The sequence below is a fragment of the Lissotriton vulgaris genome, chromosome 6 (assembly GCF_964263255.1).
Source record: "Lissotriton vulgaris chromosome 6, aLisVul1.2, whole genome shotgun sequence".
Taxonomy (NCBI): Eukaryota; Metazoa; Chordata; class Amphibia; order Caudata; family Salamandridae; genus Lissotriton; species Lissotriton vulgaris.
The window spans coordinates 11969339-11989598 of record NC_141694.1 but is presented as its reverse complement, the minus strand read 5'-3'; the positions used below and the strand labels follow the sequence as shown (position 1 = coordinate 11989598).

The window sequence follows — 20260 nt, the reverse complement described above, 5'->3', positions numbered from 1 at the left end:
TTAATTTAAATAAGATGTCCAGAGCAAATGTGAATTATTTCCAGAGACAAAATCAGAACCCAGTCCAACAGGTTGCTGTGTTTAAAAATGAGAGTTTTAACCCTCACAATTCAGAATTTACCAAGTGCTTTGTGAAGGCAGTGGGAAGTCCAGATTTAATGGCAGGAGTTTTAAACAAAGAAATTATAAACCCAGTTTTAGAAAAATTTGCACCAAAATTAGGCCCATTTGAGGAAAACTGCAAAACTGTTGTCTGTGACTCTGGCCTAGCAGAAAAACAATTGTTTTGCAAATTAAACAGCACAGATTACTGTATATCAGATAATGTTAATTTTCGGATTCCTGACGAGGATGTACATTTTAAAATGGCCCAACAAGAAACAGCTGTAGCATTATTTTCAGAAAATACAGTTGAAAAATTACCTTCTTCTTTGGAAAAAATAATAAACACAGAATTAAGAGAGTTCACAGAGAAGGATGCCAGATTAATAACATGTGCAGAACATGTCTTATTAAAATTAGAACCAAATGACATGTATTCAGGAACACCATCAGTTGCAGAAATTTTACCAATAAAAGGATTTTTGATGGAATTGATTGGAAGTTTGTGTAACTTTCTGATCACAGGCTCACAGAAAATAAATGAAAAGAACAGAATAGTGCAGGAGATTAAAAGCATATTTTTTCATGTTGTCCTGTGGTACCGAATCCAGCCAATACATTTTTTCACATTCCAGGTGCTGAAGAATGGCTTACTTTTATTGATTTTTGCAAAGTCCATGTAACAGTGCCATTGCATGAGAATAGTCAGGAGTACTGTCAAAAAGAAGATGAATACCTGGGACACAAAATTGGAAAGGGAGGTAGAAAGGAGTCACCAGAAAGGGTGGAAATGTTTTCCAAGAAAAATCCACCTCAAATAAAGAAAGAAGTCAGGACATTTTGGGGAATGGTTAGCTGCTGTAGAGAGTGGCTACTAAACCTTTCCCTAGTGGCTAAGCCTTTACTGAGGCTGACACACAAAGGTGTGTCTGATCCGCTTCCATTGGACAACAATTGCACAAAAGCATTCCTAGAGTTGAAAGAGAAAGAATGTTGCGCCCCAGCACTAGGAATGAAAGTTTATTTAAAAGAAAATATACAAATTTGCAGTGAGAGGGAGGGCTGCACTCTCTCATTGCCTATTGAAAAAGTTGACTGTTTTCAAAGGTCTGTGATGTATTGCCCAATGACCTTTGACCCTAACTTCACAAAAATGTCAGCAAATGAATTGGATTGTGATGAAACTGAATATGAGTGTCTAAATATCATGAAAATATGCATAAAGCCAAATTCAGACTTTAATGATGAATGTCTGAGTCAGCCCAACAATGTCCACTTTGTAGATGGCCCATGTTTGAAAGGTGTCACATTAAAAGCAGCACATGCTATGCTCCTTATTCATGATGTTGTCAAAGCTTCATGGCTTTCAGTAGTTACCTCAGCCCAAAATTCGAAATTGATTGCCCTTACCATAACATGCAGTATATCTGCTCAAATGAGAGTCACTGTTGTCATGGGAGAGAGAAATGCTTATTCAGTTGCACACATTTATGTTCTGTTAGCATGTACATTCTATGGAATCTTCACAGTTGAATTAAAAGAGGCTCAAGAAAATGTTTTTGAAGCAGCACAACAGGGTTGTATCAGAACTGTTTTTGAGAAAAGTGACAACTGCATAGTGGCAAAAGTGTTATTGCAAAGACTGGTGCCCAGGTATAGATTGCCAGTTTCTCTGAAATCAGATTATAATGTGGTCACAAAGATAATGAGTGCAGAACAACAGATTGGACAAGGAATGGATTGCAGCTATCTGCCTGAAGTGTCAAGCATAATAAAGCAACACAATGGCAACACAGAGTTACCTTTTGCAAAAGACGGTGTCTCACCAACACCAAAGTGGCTTGAAAATGCATATGCAAATGCACTTGTGGAAAACACTGAGGAGAACACTAGCCATTGCTGTGTAGGTCTGGTTGATGTACAGTGTGCAGTTTCTCACCAGATAACAGCTGCTACACAAGATCTGCATAATGGATGGTGCAACGACTTTGATCTGAGAGATGCTGTGGTGAAACATCTGAATCTGATCAAAGTGAAAATAAGAGTGAAAGGCATTGGTTGAAAAAGTGCAAGAGATTGATGGTGCTCTGTCCGAGTTTCTCAGCACCTAAGTAGTCTAATTTGCATTGAAAAAGGTACAGAATGCCAATGAGCCATTCTGATGGCAAGCTGATGACAACGAGCAAAGAAATGCTGAAACTGTCCTGTTGAATTCCTTTTTTATTATTTTAGTTACTTATTTTAAAGAAGACTAACTGTTCCAAGAAGCTACTTACAGAACTCTGCACTAAAACATTTGAGCCTGGCTATATATGATCTGATTACAGACTAGACTTGTGTTTGCCTTAGAAATAGAAGTAAAATTATGCTCAGCTTTTGCAATTTAAAAAAAAACAAAAAAACTTTTGAAAATGAAATATGTGTGATGAATTATAAATCATTTTATTATGATTTGAATTATCAGAAGGGTGGATTGATGGAGCAGATTTCATCTGCAGTCAGGCATTGTTTTATTTTTGTGCTTCAGACAGACTGCATTTAAATTGAATTAACGTGTTTTGCAATGTAGAGAAAAGTGACCTTTTTAGCTTTGAAGATTAATAGAATATGTTTCTCTCTTCCCAGCTCATCCCTAAATGTACTATTCCTGTCTTAATAGACTTTGACTTGTTGCATATTTTGATAAATATTTTCAGTTAATAACACCTCTTTTTCTTTGTTGCACATTGCACATTTATTTTACATGTTGTCATAAATAATAGAAAAGCTGCTTTACACTAGTAGCTTGGCTAGGAAAACATTTATAATGAGTATTAGTATGGAGTTTGGAAACATAATGTGCTGATTTACATGAAACTAATATTATCTTTGTGTTTGCTTTATTTTGGGGCCTACCATTAAATGGCTGCCTGTGAAACCAGCAAGGATTTGGCTTGCTTTGAAAGAGAAGAGAGCATGCGCAGACTGTGGCAGCTTGACTCAAACCACAAAGGAGTCAAGGACAGCTTGAACTGTACATTCTTGTGATTGTGCCAATGTACCAGTTTGATAAAGTATCCGTCCTGCTGCGCTTTGACAGGAAGGAAGAAGACTATAGACACATTTTCCCTAGTAAATGTTGCAAATGTTTATAAATTTATTATTCATGTATACTTCTTTTGTTAAAACTGATATAGTCAGGTTTTTTTAATGCGTCAGGAAAATGAGAACTCATGCCACCATGACTGACCAATCAACATACAGGTTTTCCTGAAATGCAACATTTTGTGTAGTCTGCCAAAATTTTGTGTATAAATACTATCTCTCCAGAGGAGGGGCTGGCTTTCTTAGCTCAGCTGGCTTCTTGCTCATTTTGGCTTAGGCTTTGCTTCATTCTATGGGTTAGGAACGAGAACGTCCCGGGAGATTGCTGAAGGGAGGAGTGGCGTCCTAGGAGTGTCAGGGGGAGGTTTCTTGCTTCCACGTCATATCTTGGCACTTGAGGCCGCATTCCTTTGAGGTCTGGTGAAGGAGGGGCTATCTCACTCCCTGCTTGCTCTTTAGACACAGACAGACAGAGAGTGCAGCTGATTAAAATAGATTTAGATGCTAAACTATAGGTTTATGCTTTGACTAATTAATTAGGTCTGAAAATATTTATTTGTTTTATGCATTTATTTCTCTTTATGGGAGATTTTTGCCAACTATTTGATTTTTGATTAGCCTTGCAAGACTATTTTTCCTTAGAAATTCTTTAAGAGTTTGACTGACATTTTGCGCCACATTCCTATATGTAATGCTTATATGCAGACTGTAAAATGTTCTGTATTAATGCTATTTTTCCTGTTTTCCAAATTCTGTAACCTGATTGATATTTTACTAATGAATAAAGGGTCAGAGAAAAATTAACTTTTGACTAGAAAATAAAACCCTTTAAATACTCAACAACTCTCTTTATTGGCTTAAAATAATAATTGCATTTTTGACTGTTCATCTTTATTTAAAGTCTCCTGAAGGTATTACATGGTGTGAAGGGCCCAACACCTTTTGAGCGGTAAATTAGAGGTAGCAGGAAGGTTTTGCATTGAGAAACTACCAGTAGAAATTACCGCTCCATCAGCATCGACAATCCAATTTGAACAATACGTTTATTCAGATGTTGCATCACACTCACAATGCCATGAATACTACTGACTGTTGGGTGTGTGGGATGATACCTGCTCACCAGAAGAAAGGAGGAACACCTTTCATTCCTCTTCCATTCTCGCACAATGGTTCTTGTCAAGCCTGGTTTGCCCTTTTAAACGCTTCTCAAGATGCTAACATTACTAGTATGGCTGTGGGGAGGATAAATTATCACCTCAATAAAGTGTGCTACCCAGATGAAGAAGGCAATCCCCAGGCTAAAGGGATTAAATGGGAATGGGAGGAGTATCGACCTGAAAATATTTCTACACCATGTTTTTCCGAATCTACGAACTATTACGAACAATGGACCATTTGTGATTTCTGTTACTAGAGCAAAAGCAGACTTGTGTATAAGCAGTGTTGGGAGAATTCCAGTAGGAAGAAGTGAGTGTACTGTGGTTCTGACCATTGAAGGTGCCAATAACAGTAGTTTCATATCTTCGCATATTACTTATTTTGTCTGTGGCAATAAGGGATATTATCAACTACCAGTTGGATGGTCTGGAGTATGTTATGTGTTCTTTCTGTTGCCCCCTGTGTTTCTGGCAACTGCATCGTATCACAAGAACTATAAACTATACAATGACATTTCTAAGAACAGATATAAGAGGACAATAAGCACTGAGGAAGTGGACCAGACTGACACCACTTTGCAACAATACTTTGATTTTAATTTGGGCTTGTTTTTCTTTGTGGGAGCTGCATGAAACAGCAGAAAGATAAGACGATTGACTCGTGTTGTGGAAGCTTTTACCAACCAGACAGCTATGGCACTTGGGAACATTACAGAGGAACTGCAAGTTGCGAGGATTGTAGAACTCCAAAATCGTATGGTTTTAGATGTGGTTTTGGCTGATCGAGTGGTGCATGCTGCATCATTGGGTGTAGTTGTTGTGTCTACATCCCAGATCACGCTCCTTCAGTGTTTGATGCAATCTCTATACTGCATAAGATTGCTGCTGAAATTCACCAAGAGACTGGCACCAGGACTTTTGTCAGCTGGTTTTGGACACTATTTGTCACTTTGAGCTGGAAGCTAGTGACCATCCTATGTGTGATACTAGTAATACTATTTACATGCTGTGTATGTATACAATGTGGTCCAATGCTTAGCTCTGCCTGTATTACTGCCTGTACACCTGCTAAAAAAAATGTTGCAGAAATAAAAGCCCAACACATGCTAAATAAAGAGATTACCAACATGATGCAAATAAATGTACAAGATGTGAATCCAGATTACCCCAAATGAACGAATGTCTTAAGCTAATGCTAAAAGGGTTGTCCGTTGTAAATTGGCAGCGATTGATGTTAGCATTTAGCTGAAGCCATCTTGTTTTCAGCAGCCATCTTGTCTGCCATGTGTTCACCATGTGCTCTGACCTTCCTTGCTGTCGTTTACTCTTGTGTTCTGCTTATAGACTGGCTATACTTAGACTCTGCTACTCTGCGGATGCGCAGAAGAAACTGTAACTGTTCATACACATGCTCTAGTCTGTAACTGTCAGGTTATTTTTACCAGAGTCAGCAAACTGCTAGCTCCTCCTTACTGTTGACTGTGCATTTTTGTATGACCATCTATGTATGCAAACTCTCTGTGTGCTTGTACCGCCTTCTTTTGATCCCCTGTGTGGGTATAAAAGACTCATGGTCCTACTCTTTGTGCTACTTCATACACTACCGAAGGCTGTTGTGTGAATGTAGTTCCACCTCATGAGGTTAATAAAGCTTTTTTTTATATTCCAGTTTCCGTGACAACTTCTATTCTATTGGTCTGAGGACTTGTGCAAAGTAGGGCGAACCCCTAGCACTGGTAGGCCTACCTGAGGCTCACCCCGACAACTGGAGTGAGGCCTACAAGCTCGCTCACTTAAAGCTCCGCTGCTGTGTGCTCTCGTCACACTTAGCCTACGTCGGTTTGATGAGGAGTGCTGTGGAGCACGTGTGTGTTATACATGTGCTGAATGTAGTGTATATGTCCCTGTGGATGCTACAATACATGACCGTTTCTGAGTTCCACTGTGGGAGACCTAGGGCTGACTAGAGGAGCATGAGGAAGTAGAGGGATGCCCCCCAGACGGGTTTGTGAATTGCTGCGTTTCTATCATCTGGATGAGACACACTGGAGAAGAGAGAGTCTGGCTCCCCCAGTGCACTTCAAGGGTGCTCTGTGATTCAAAGAGAGGTCAGTAGGAAGAGGCCTGGGCACATCTAAGGAAGGAGATTGGCCTCATAAGAGAATCATACAGAATAGGGCTCCCAAGCCCAGAAATGACGTTTGTTAACCCCACAAACTCTGAACGGGGAGGGAAAAAGGCCTCCTGCAAATCCGTTTGGAATCCTTCATTTACCACTAAAAGTGTAGGTCGGCCTTGTCTGACACACAAATGTTATCCATGAGATACTGCTAGTGCTGAGTCGGAAAACAGGTTCCACTGCAGAGCCCGCATGTGCCATCGGGAAGGAGGCAGCACTCAGATACACAAGGCCAGGAGACCACGAAGCCTCAGCATCGCCCGACCCAGAACACAGGATTGAACCCGAAACATCAGCATCATATTTTGAAAGTCCCGGAATGGCTGTGGGATGTAAAAGCTTTGAACGCCACTATGTCTAGAATGGCTCCTATAAAGTAAATTCTCCGCTCTGCCGAAGGAGGGATTTCAACTCGTTGATGGAGAAGGCCAGGGAGGACAGCAGCAAGATGGATGTTCGTAACTGAACTGCAACTGTGTCGCGCCACCTTCAACAGCCAGTCATCAAAGTACAGGAATACGTGCACCTCCAACCAGTGAAAATGGTCGCGACCATCGCGTCACCTTTGGAAATACACGAAACATGCTAATACCTGGGGGGCCAGGGGAAATATGTGCCCTGCTTTAAGGGCATCATTTACCTCCCAGGATCTACAGGGAAGAAGACCTGGGCAAAATGACCATCGAACATGTGTTCTCCCGCATAAAGGTGTTGAAGAACTGTGGCTCCAATATAGCATGATGCTCTCCCACGTCTCCAGGGCACTCAGTAACAGGGGCCAAAAAGCCTGGAGCCATCAAAAGGAAGAGTTATAATCGAGTCTGAAAGTACTAAGATACGCAAATAAGCTTTCGTTTCCACAGCTGACAACTGTAGTTCCAACATCCTCCGTGCTTCATTTGCGAGATAACTGTGCAATTCCACTCTGGAGCAGCAGCAACAGGGAAAAGACTCCTGTCTGCAGTCTTGTATCTGCGCAGAAATGTGTTCTTAGACTTTGTCTTAGGGATAACAGAGGACAGAAAACCTGGAGCAGGACTTACAGCGCGAACAGGCAAGCGATTTGTAGCACTTCCGGGGGCGGGACAAAGCCATCGGAAACCGGTGGAAACAATTGCTGAGAGGTTTCCAGATCCAGGCAGGCAGGGATTCAAAGGTGAGCTATCTGCGGTTAGAGGCATCCATCAGAACAGTACCGCTCTTGGCGCACACAGTACTACTGCACAGCTAGGACAGTATTGGTATAGAAGCTGTAATGATACTCATGGAGTTGCTGATTTAAGTGGGAGCAGGGGAAGAACTGGCGATGAGAGGTAATTACACTTACATGAAAAGCACAGCATTTGAAAGTCAGATGGGTGATGACCCAGCACACCCCGCATAAACTCCTGCGCCTGCTTTCCACAGCCAGTCTATAGACACATGTAGATACATGCCTGCTCCTGGTCTGCATGCCCCATGCAAGCTTCAGCCATGCGTACACACCTGGTCACATCTCTACTGACCACGCCAAGCGATGCATCAGTACTTACAATCTCTGTATGCGGGTGACGATGGTGCTGAAGGCGGCCTGGACATCAGCTGGGGACCATGTGGACACGATCGGCTGTTGCTGCTCCTTCAGCAGGTCCCACAAGTACTGCAAACAGAAGAAGTGGTGTTAGTGCCCATCACCGACCTGGCAACAACCAGTGGTCTCAAGGAGCAGGCTATGCCCTGGACCTCTGCTCCTGTGATCTGGACGTACAGTAGAAGTAGGACCAAATATAGGAAAAAGAGCCCCCAGCTACACCCTGACACAGTCCCGGACACTGCTCCTGTGATCTGGACGTACAGTAGAAGGAACACCAAATATAGGAAAAAGAGCCCCCAGCTACACCCTGACTCAGCCCTGGACACTGCTCCTGGGATCTAACGAGGATGGTGCTCACCTGCCCGGATGATGCTCACTTGTCCGAATTATACAGGCTGAGTACTGTTGTGGGCAATGGCGGACACAGTGACCGCACTTCCTTGCTGTGTTCCCTTCGTGTTTGCTTTAAAGACAATCTGGCTGAGTGTGCACAAACTACTCCGGCACCTGCCGTTGTTGGGTGCCAGCTGCGATGCAGATGAAGAATGAACCGAAACTTTGGAGTGGTGCACCATTCGTTATTACAAGACGGTTAGTCAATAAGTCATATGTTATAGTAGAATCGTCTCAATCAATCCTTTATTTTCGAAGGTGTTCAGATTAAAAAAAGAAGCCAGCTAACGCGTTTCGTTCATATACAATGAACTTCTTCAGGGCAAATGACGACGGTCCTCGGAGGGACAATGGATTAGTGTGGAAAAGCTGTTTAGGGCTCCTTGATAAGGGCCAGTAAGTGGTGAGTCTGGTAGCTCTGGAGAAAGTAACCGTCCAAAAGTAACTGTCCGCTTCGGGTGTATCCAAAGTGGACGGTTACTTTCTCCAGAGCTATCAGACTCACCACTTAATGGCCCTTATCAAGGAGGCCTAAACAGCTTTTCCACACTAATCCATTGTCACTTCGAGGACCGTCGTCATTTGCCCTGAAGAAGTTCATTGTATATGAACGAAACGCGTTGGCTGGATTCTTTTTTGAATCTGAACACCTTTGAAAATAAAGGATTGATCAAGACAATTCTACTATAACATATGACTTATTGACTAACCGTCTTGTAATAATGAGTGGTGCACCACTCCAAAGTTTGGGCTCACCTGTCCGGATGGTGCTCACCTGTCCGGATGGTGCTCATCTGTCCAGATAATGCTCATCTGTCCGGATGATGCTCACCTGTCAGGATGGTGCTCACCTGTCAGGATGGTGCTCACCTGTCTGGATGGTGCTCACCTGTCCGGATGACGCTCACCTGTCCTGATGGTGCTCATTTGTCCGGATGATGCTCACCTGTCCGGATGGTGCTTACCTGTCCTTGCCACTCGGTGACGCTGATGAGGATGATGCTTTCCGGAAGCTGCTCGTCTGACACGAGGATCTGGTTGAGCTGGTCGTACACAGACTTCCGAGGGACCTAAAGACGCAAATAAGAGGGGGGGTGAACTTGTGATCTGGTGAGGACGCCCCCCATGGGTTCATCTCCATCCCATCAGCATGGACCGGTCATACAGACAGCGGGGGTGATGGGCAAACTCTGCCACATAAGACTTGAAGATAGGACGATTGATTAGCTGAATCGATGAGTACAGTGCTCCCAGTGTCACCAAAGGGTATGGCTATTGTTATCAGGGACCAGTTGGGCGCCCTTGTGTGGGGTCCTCTCCTCAAGAGGTCTGAGGAGGCAGGAGTAGGACAGGCTGGGGCAGGATCATTTGAGGGCAATGCTGTAGTATTATGGTGCATCCCTGCAGTGGGGTCAATCCTTAGGGTTATGGAGAGTGGGGAGGGGCTGTGGCAAGAAGCTGATCCACAGGCAACAAACCTGGCTATTCTGACGGGAATCCGGCGAGCTTTCACTTTCCACGCTGCTCCCTCGGTCACTCTGCATCTTGGAGGTGTGGCGGTCCTTCATGGACGTGCTCCGAGGCCGACGGAGCGGCCTGGCCTCCATTTTGCTGCAAACAAAGGGTGAGGTCAGACAGAGAATGAAACAGAAAAGAATCAGCCCTGCCTGCAGCAGCGAGACCCCAAGAAAGCCCCGAGCTGGTGGCGGCAGGGGGCTGGAGTCCCCCAAAACAGGTATACCATCCACGAACAGAATAGAGATTTGATGAGTATGTTAAGAGTTCCTGTGCTCAACCCTACCCCAGGCAGTCGCCAGGTCTACACACATGGCACAGAATACTGAGAGCAAAGTCACACCAGCATTAATGCCCCAAAAAGAACCTCATGGGAGTTAGAGGGAAGATTCAAGGAAAAGAAGAGTCGGAGCGAGCGGCAAACACCAATGGGAAGTACACAGAAACATATGCAAGAATCATCAACGAGATATAACAACACCTCTGAAAAAAGAAAGTTTTTGGGTGCAATTTAAATGATTATTTTCTATATCCAGTTAATACAAAAGACGTGTGACAGTAGAAGACAGACTCACAGGCATGTTCCTAATCACTGGGCGATGAGAGACCCATGTTCACAACGTGGCCTCGTCACCTTACTCCAGTCACCCGTGGTGACGCCAGGATGTGACCTACAGTGGTAACTGAATGATCAACATCAAGACAACATCTGGACCCACTAGCTTTGATCCTAAACGGCACAGCTGTGCAGATCTATGTTATTAAGGTGAGCATGTCTATTCTCTGGTGTACCCTGAGCCATGTGTTAAGGAAGCCCCAAACACACCAGATCCAAAACGGCAAACATCAAGAGCAGTGTTGTGTGTTCTCAATGTGTAAACTTGTGTGGGCGCTCCAGCAGTGGACCATGGCCAAGCATCGTGGTTATACACTGTCTGCAGCATGAAGCTTACAAGCACAGCTCTAAGAGTAGGCATGCCTACTGCATCCATCTGCATGCCACCGGCCAGTTACTGGTATCATCTGTGTGCGTTGCCTCACTTTCATCCTTTCAGGGTCCATAATCTGGATGTCATTGTAAACCATAGCTTTTAACCATTAGCCTATTGCAGGAAATGCTACCCAAAATAAGTCAGTGACTATTCCGCATTTTTTCTTGGTGCCTATGGCAAAGTACTCTTTACTAGATGATACATCATAGAAGAACAAGTTTCTTACCTTCGGTAACAGTGTACCTGGTAGAGACATATGTCAGTTGTAGATTCCTTGCCGTAGAATTTCCCCCAGGAGTTATTATGGTTCCAGAGATTTTTTCTTCAGCAATACTCCTACGTGGCGTTAGGTGGCGCCGGTCGGCTCCGCAGCCATCTTCGGCATCGTGGGCATTGAGATTACGTCCCAGGACCTACATACACGCCATCCATGCGCCCTGACACAGCTTTCTATGCCAGAAGCACAGAGCCATGAAAGATAATCACCACTGGTGCGTCAAAAGTAGGGCCCTTTAGGGGAGTCCCTATCCCTAGAAATCAGTTTGCAGAGCAGGGAGGATGGGCGGAGCAGTAAGGAATCTGCAACAAACATATGTCTCAACCAGATACATCATTATCGAAGATAAGTAACTTGTTTATCTGATAGAGACTGTTAGTTGTAGAGTCCTTACCTTAGAATAGATACCCCAGCAATACCTCCCCAGAGGAGGAGCTGCAAACCAAGAACAAACCAGAAAGTCCTGGAGAACCGAAAGTGCAAAGTACCCTCCCTTCGGACTGGACTATCCAGGCAGTGGTGTCTAGTAACTGTGTGCAGGGATGGCCACACTGCTGCCTGACAGATGTCAAGGACTGGAACTCCACGTGCTAATGCCGTGGTTGCCGCCTTTGCTCTGGTGGAATGAGCATGCAGCCCCAAGGGGGGTGCTTTTTCAGCAAAACATATATTATCATGCAGAAGACAACCCATCTGGAGATGGTCCATATTTTAACAGCCCAACCTTTCTTGGCACCCACATAGCCAATGAAGAGTTGATCATACACCCAGAAAATGCTTGTGCGATCAAGAAACAAAGACAATGCACGTTGTGGGTCCAGACAGTGGAGTCTCCCCTCCTCCTTGCAGGGATCCGGGAGTGGATAAAAGGTGGGCAGTGTGATAGATTGACCCACTTGGAAAGGGGTGACAACCTTTGGAAGGAATGAAGGCTTGGTCCGAAGTACCACTTTATCCACATAGTCAGATAGAAAAGGGCGCTTAGAAGATAAAGCCTGCAGCTCGCTCACCCTGCGAGCAGAGGCGATGGCAACGAGGAAGGCAGTTTTAAGAGTCAACAACCTGAGAGGACAGTTATTAAGAGGCTCGAAGGAAACAGACAAAAGAAAAGTTAGAACCAGATTTAAGTCCCATTGGGCCAATACGAAAGGCTGGAGGGAGCAGATGAGCAAGGCCCTTAAATAATCTTTTATCAATAGAAAATGTGAATAAAAAAGGCTGATCTGGGAGCTGAGGAACAGCAGAGATGGCTGTGAAATATCCTTTACGAGTGCCCAAGGCAGAACCCTGCTGGGCCAAAGAAAGTATATACAAGAGAACCTCTGAAAGAGGAGCTGAAAGGGGGGATCAACAGACTTTGCTACAGGCCACAAATTTGTTCCATCTACAGGCATATACCGATTTAGTGGAGGGACGCCTGGCTGCCAAGATCATATCACAGACCACGTGGAAGGTCGAAAGCTGTCAACTGCCACCGCTCAATTTCCACTCAAGGAGGTGGAGACTGGACAGGTTCGGGTGAAGAACAAAAGTCCTGTGCACACGTATGAGTGTAGTAGGTTTTAGTGTAAAAACCAAATTTCTAACACAAAGTTCTTGTAGAAATAATGAAGGTTGACATCACGGGTTTCAAGTAGAAGGATTTATAAGTCAATCCAGATCAGTACAGAAAGAAATAAAACCAGCCGACACGTGTTTCGTCACACCGTGTTGCAGTTATGACTCTTCAGGACTGTTGGTTTAAGTAGAGGGCAAATAAATTGACAAACCGGTGATAATTCTGACCCGGTCGTGGTCAAAAGGGTGAGCGATCAAGGATGAAAATCGGGTGAGTAAAAGCTAACATCTCCTCACGTCTCCGAGTAAAGAGACACGTTTGCACAGGACGGGTGCGTCCGTGACGGTAGGAGATCTAAGCTCCTGTTTCAGCGAGTGTATTCAGATCTGTTGTTCGCTCACCCTTTTGACCACGACCGGGTCGGAATTATCACTGGTTCGTCAATTTATTTGACCTCTACTTAAACCAACAGCCCTGAAGAGTCGTAACTGTAACACGGTGTGACGAAACACGTGCCGGCTGGTTTTATTTCTTTCTGTACTGATCTGGATTGACTTATAAATCCTTCTACTTGAAACCTGTGATGTCAACCCAGGGATATCATATTCTCTCCTTTCGGCAAGGCGAGAAGGATCTCCTGAAGGTCACCATCCAGAAAGAGTGATCTTTGAGTTACTTGTCCAGGCTACAAAGATCCAAGACTAGTTGCCGCTCTTTAGACCTTTTCTCTTTTACAAGAAAGAACCTTGAATAAAATACTCAGTTTCACTGTCATTAGGGGACAGGTTTGAGGGGTTCTCTCAACAAAACTGAAAGAATCTGTCTGTAATTGGGGATTATGCTAATGGACATAGGATGTGGTCTCTAGTGAACTCGAAGGAAAGTCCCCTCTGAGTAGGATCTAGAAGTCGTCTGTTGGACCGGATGTTGGACCATCCTTGAAGGTAGGCAGTGATCCTCCAACCAACATGAAACAGAGGGAGGAGGGCGGAGAAGCAGCCGGAACCAGTGGGAGTCACTAGAGTCTTGTATCTATAGTCTAGGCTACAGAGGGAGTAGCAGGGCCTTCTTTAGTAGCATTCTTAACCTTGCTGTTTCTGGTGATATGGCTATGATGCATGTCCATGTGGGCCTCAAACTGGCTGTGGCCTGTGGGCCTGCAGGATGCCTCATGACCTGGCTCTTCCTTTAGGTGTTGGAGTGCTTCATCGATGAAGAGTGCAAAATGACATTGGCCATCAATAGACATGTAGAGGATCCGGGTCTGAAATTCCAGGTGGAAAGAAAAGCAATGAAGTCAGCCCTGACGATGAAGAGGCGCGTCCAGCGAACTAGCAAAACCCAACCTTGGACACTTCACAGAGGCATCAATGACGGCGCTAGATTCTCTTTTGCCCTCTCATAAGATTGCTCGGCTTCTTCCTGTTTTTCCTTCTGGAAGTAATTCTACGGGCCTATATTACTGCACATCTGGCGACTCTATCTTTTTAATATTCCCAGGGAACAGGTGGCACTAAAACATGCGGCTGCTAAAGATGACATTGACCTGCCAAAAGCATCCATGCAACGTTCTTTCCTATCAAGTGGGGATGTGTTTGGTGTAGTCGGGTCGCAGGAGTGACTGCGCACTTGAACCACCACAGAATCCACCCTGGGACGACTGGTTGAACAGACAATAGTGTCACCTGGAAATCTGCACTTCTCCAGCCAAGGTAGCACAGCTGGAACAGGGGACAGTGGTTGCTTTCATTTCTTCCCCTCCAACTAGTTATGATCAACTGTTAAATGTTCCCCAGGACTGATCTCCAAACTCACTGAAGGACGTAGAATCTTTTTGACACTCTCAATGAAGGAATCAAATTTCACACGAGGGAGATCTGCCAGTGGAGGGGAGCTGGGAGAGGGTGGCCTGGCTCTTCTGATGGGTCTGCAATATAGTCATCCCAGTCTCTTACCTGTCATGAGGTGCTGTACAGTCTGAAACTGCAGTCACTCGCTGCATTCACAGCAGTTTGAGGTGCGGTAGAAGTGAAGAGGTGGTTGTTGCGGTGGTGGAGGAGGTTGTTGCGGTGGCAGAGGTTGTTGCAGGGTGGTTGTGGCGGTGGTGGAGGTGGTTGCGGTGGCGGAGGAGGTTGTTGCAGTGGTGGTTGTTGCAATGGTGGAGGTGGTTGTGGTGGTGGAGGTGGTTGTTGCTGTGGCGGACAAGGTTTTTGCGGTGGCGGTAGTGGAGGAGGTTGTGGCAGTGGTGGAGGTGGTTGCGGTGGTGGAGGAGGTTGTTGCAGTGGTGGTTGTTGCGGTGGTAGAGGTGGTTGTGGTGGTGGAGGTGGTTGTTACGGTGGCGGAGGAGGTTGTTGCGGTGGCGGAGGAGGTTGTTGCGGTGTCGGAGGTTGTTGTTGCGGTGGTGGAGGTCGTTTTTGCGGTGGTGGAGGTGGTTATTGCTTTGGTGGAGGTGGTTGTTGCTTTGGTGGAGGTGGTTGTTTTGGTGGTGGAGGTGGTTGTTGCGGTGGTGGAGGAGGTTCTTGCGGTGGAGATTGCTGTGGCTCTGGTACTGACAGAGACATAGCTGGTGGATGGGTTTGAGGAACCTGAGTTTGAGGAACAGGTGGGAAACTTGTGTAGCAACCCATCATTATGGACTAAAGTTACGGGAACCTGTGTGACAGTTGGCTCGTGGTAGCTGCTCGTGGTGGCTCCTCGTGGTAGCTGCTCGTGGCAGACTCATCACATCTGTCACAGCCATAATAATCATCGATTGTCTATTGTACTGTGACTGGTGATATCAACTACGACTTTCCTCTTCTCTATGATCAGATGCTTCCTAGTCTTTGGAAGTCCTTCATCGCCATCATCATCTATGTCTGGCATTTCACCTGCTGATCAGTCAGGCCCTCAGCAGGTCTGAATGGATCTTTATCCACATCTATCTCCAGGATGTTTGCAGGAAGAAGAGGAGATACTTTGCTGGGTGGTAGATTGCAAGGTAGAAGGTCCTTCGACTCACCTACAATGGCCTGAGGTGACGGTGGTGTGGACAATGAGGATTTATTTGTTGATGATGTGATTGTCGGCCGGGCAGTCACTTGACGGAGCCCTCCACAGCTCCAGAAGAGAGCCGTCTTGGAAATGTTGGACATGATGGCTCAGAAGAAAACAAAATGTATGGCCCAGTCTCCAAAGACACACACTGAAACGAAATTGCTTTGACTGAGTTGTATGTACTGTAAAGGCTGAACATTACAGAAAGAGGAAAGATCCTTAAGGGACATTGCAAGACACTGGGAATGAGGACAAGTCAACTAACACAATCCTGGAGTTTTGTCTGCAGTTGGTGAGAAAGGAGTGGACAAACGGAGCCAGTCCAGAGACACCGGCACATAGTGCAAGCCCGGAGTGATCACAGTGCCACAGGCCGAAGTCGAGGAGTGTAAGGGCGACTTTTTATCCTTGTCCCTATAACGGAGGCGCACCGTCCTAGTGCTGCGCAAAGCTGGTTCAGGCCCTTTGCGTGTCTGGATCAAGACTGACGACCGGTCGTAGGGAGAGGACTGAGCGCCACATATTCTTGGAGTTGTCTCAGACAGTCTAACATTTAATAAGGAGAGGTACATGTCGGTTTGCAGTATGCCTGTGCATGGTCCACAATGAAATACACATTTACACAATAACGATCACTTGGACATTAACAAACCATCACAAGTGCGAAGAAAACAGAGATAATGGCTATCAGTGATTTCCCAAAACCATCATTGCCTGCAACATTACTTAAAATACGGGATAGCAATTTATCTCCCAAAAATCCGGGGTGGCAATTTATCTCCCAAACATAGAGTACTATTCCGAGTGGGAGACACATTACTCCCAGCTAAAACACAGCAGACCACACACTCCCATCTTACAAAGTTACCTTGGAGACATAACAATCTGGGATTCAGCTCTTCCAATCATTCCCAGCGGCGGCACCCTGTCCACAGGGCTCTCCCAGGTGACTGGCTCTGCGGGTTGTGCCACTGGGACTGCTGGTGTCAGTTCTTCCTCCTCCAGCTCCTAGTAGAGAAATGAAAGATAAAGTTAGGAAACCCACAGGGGGAAAGTGACATCTAAGCTGGCTGAACCTTTAGCTGGAGTGAGAAACATTGGAGAATTGTCTGTGGTTTCCTCTGGTACTTGGCGTTGTTTAGGCAACACTCAGGCAGCATCAATGCATGAATGACAAGTAAGGCTGATCTTGGAAGGTGATCCCAGACCACAGCTCTGGCCCCTGCATGCTGAGAGAGTGAGCTCTGGCTGCTGTCACGCCAAAGAGGGAGTTCCATATTTACTACAAGTACTAAATGAAGCGCAGTTCCCGAGGTGTGGCGATGCATGGCTGGTTGACATGCGTGGTAAGGGGCGCAGCGCTCTGCTCAGAAGGACTTCCGCAGACCTCTTCGTTTTGGGATTGATATCCTAAAGAAATAAGCTGTTGCCTCAGGTTGTGAACCATGGTTTGGAGGAATAGCTTTCTTACTGGAAATGTCTTGGGCAACTTTAGTTTAAAATGACCCCCCCCCCCTCCCCTTACTAACATGCTACTGGTCTACTGGCCCTCCTTGTCTGTTGATGTATGGTCATTAAAGGGATACAACATACATGCATGCTCCGATAAACATGCTAAGATGATGTGTTTGACTCACGGACTCAGGTAAATATAAGTTTAAAAATGATCCCTACAACAAGAATTTCCTGAGTACCGATGGTCCAGACAATGATTACCAGAGGACGACATGGAAGGGAAGGATCCACCTGCAGAGCGGCCGCTACAGACCCACAGCCCAGAGCCACAGTAGAAGGCTTTCCATCTTTGAAAGGTGCAGAAGGCACTGGATGTTTCCAGGAGGAAACAGCCAGATGCCCTCCCAGCCGCACCCAGCAAAAGAAAACGTCTGTCAACAAACAATGGAACGTCTCATCAGGAGAGGTCTTAGTGGGCCATCGACTCACGGAGGGGCCCTGATCCTTCTTCCTCATCGCCTCAGAGGTTAAGTATGTCTGGCTGTTGTGACATGTTTAGAACACTGACAAGCGGTTTACCACCACCACTAGAGTCTTGCAGCACCCCAACCATGAACTACCACTCCCTGAGGAAGCAGATATTTCACAGACCATCTCCAGAGGCGAGACCGTCCTAAAACAAGAACGTCAATGGCCAGTTCCATCCTGGAGCCTACACGTCGGAACCTCTGCAGGGGAACTATCCAAGAGTGACGTAACTGCCTCGTAGAGGCACGCCACACTCTCACCACCTCAACTGATCATTCTAACCAACAGTTCCTCAGGTCTGCCTGTGCCTTAAATGCCCGGCACTTACACTGCACACCGACCTTCACGGACTATCATTTGAGAATCACCTGCAGACCAGGAAAGTAGACCACCAAAGAAGATGCGTGTGCCTCCCCCGTCCTCATCAGAACAACACCCCCCCACCCCCTTCCTCTCCGGAACCACATCCACTCTGCCCTTCTCCTTCCCGGGGCTTTGTTGAGAAGTGAATGTCCTCTCCCTAGTGTACAGTTGTGTCTCCTCCCTGCGTGCCCAACTGAGAGAATCTGGGATCCAGTTTTGGATTTTGACCCCAGGCTCATGCTGATCCTGCAGGAGTACGAACGCTGAGGCCAGCCTTGACAAAAGTCTACTCCTGGACATGTCATGCATCTGGAAGGGGGCTTTGCCTCAGTAGTGGCACTGGACTACTGTTACTATCATGGCGACCTCTGACCCTGCTCGCAGGCAGGTCGCTCCCCACGCTGCTGCACGGCTATGCCAGGCTTGCCTGCCTCACCGTCCGCACCCGCATTGTTGTATTTTGAACCTGTTGTTTCCCTGCTTAACTTGTCTCTCTCTTGTGCCTAATTATTGTTTTTTCCTTCTGTTCCCATATTGTTTCCCTCTGCGCCTAATCTCTGCTCCTCGCCCGTTCTTCATGCCGCCCGTTTTTCCCGCCGAGGCACCCCTGTGGCCCGCCCCCCTGCAATCCCATTTGCCACCCCCTCCCGCCTTCCAGCTGCTTCTCCCTCCCACATCCCCTCATATGGAGGCCGCGCAGCGGTGAAAGGAGCGACCTCTGACCCTGTTCGCAGGCAGGTCACTCCCCACGCTGCTGCACGGCTCTGCCAGTCTTGCCTGCCTCGCCGTCCGCACCTGCATTGTTGTATTTTGAACATGTTGTTTCCCTGCTTAACTTGTCTCTCTCTTGTGCCTAATTATTGTTTTTTCCTTCTGTTCCCATATTGTTTTCCTCTGTGCCTAATCTCTGCTCCTCGTCCGTTCTTCCCGCTGCCCGTTTTCCATCTGCTACACCCCTGCCCCCCTGCAATCCCATTTGTCACCCCGATCCCGCCTTACAGCTGCTCCACCCTCCCACATCCCCTCATATTGAGGCCGCGCAGCCGACGAGCGCAGCGGGCGAGCCTAAGGCAGGCCCGTCTGCGCCCGTCCGCGCCTGGACGACGTCCAGCGCCAGGACCCCTGGTCCCTGCAAGCGCAACAACACCCGCATCTGCTACGACTCCAGCACCCTCCACACGCTCAACACTGGACGATCACACACCTGCTTCCTGGTTGCCCCGAAGCGCACCCAAGGACCTTTCTCCTGCGGGAACTGCAGCTTCACCAGCATCCGGCCAGCCAACCCACCTACCGAAGAACCCAACTTTCTCAGATGCATCCTGCTCAACATCCACTCCGCCCGCAAACACGCCATTGAACTCTGGGACCTACTCGACACCAACGCCCCAGACGTCGCCTTCCTGACGGAGATTTGGCTGAACCCCTCCTCGGCACTCGACATTGCCATAGCCATCCCGGAAGGCTACAAGTTCACCCACAAGGACCGCACCAATGGAGTAGGAGGAGGAACTGCCATCGTCCACAGGAACACTCTCAAAATCTCGACATAACCGACGACATCTCAGCTCCGCCGAATACCTGCACTTCCAGATCCACACTGACCCCAACAACACCCTCAGAGGTACCCTCGTCTACAGACCCACCCGACTGAGACCGCAGTTCAGCGACTCCATCGCCGACACACACACGCGCCCTCACCTCCACGGACGACATCCTCCTCGGGGACCTAAACTTCCACCTAGAGAACAACGACTTCAACTCTTCCACCCTGATCGCCAACCTCGGACTCAAACAACTCATCACAACACCCACCCACTCCGCCGGCCACACGTTTGACCCCATCTTCTCAGCAAGCTCCCACGTCTTCTTCAACCGCACCACCAAACACCGCTGGACCAACCACCGCTGCATCCACTTCACCTTCCGAAACCCACCACGCACCACCGCACCCAGCAGATGCCTCGCTGCCGCTGGAGCAAAGTCACGGAAGACAAGCTAACCACCACCTTCACCCAGAGCCCACCCGCAGACCCTGACACCACAGC

At 46.8% G+C, this 20260-nt stretch overlaps 1 protein-coding gene across 1 annotated transcript in view; it reads right to left on the bottom strand.

Annotated features, from left to right (window-relative positions):
* LOC147706698 (phosphofurin acidic cluster sorting protein 2-like) overlaps positions 1-20260 on the bottom strand; it is an 825692-nt gene that overhangs the window by 152745 nt on the left and 652687 nt on the right. Inside the window, exons 12-15 of the mRNA XM_086925834.1 lie at positions 16735-16874; positions 9967-10099; positions 9454-9558; positions 8055-8161 (exon numbers count right to left, since the gene is read on the bottom strand). Coding sequence (XP_086781960.1) covers positions 8055-8161; positions 9454-9558; positions 9967-10099; positions 16735-16874 — 485 coding nt within the window. The remainder of the gene's footprint in view (positions 1-8054; positions 8162-9453; positions 9559-9966; positions 10100-16734; positions 16875-20260) is intronic.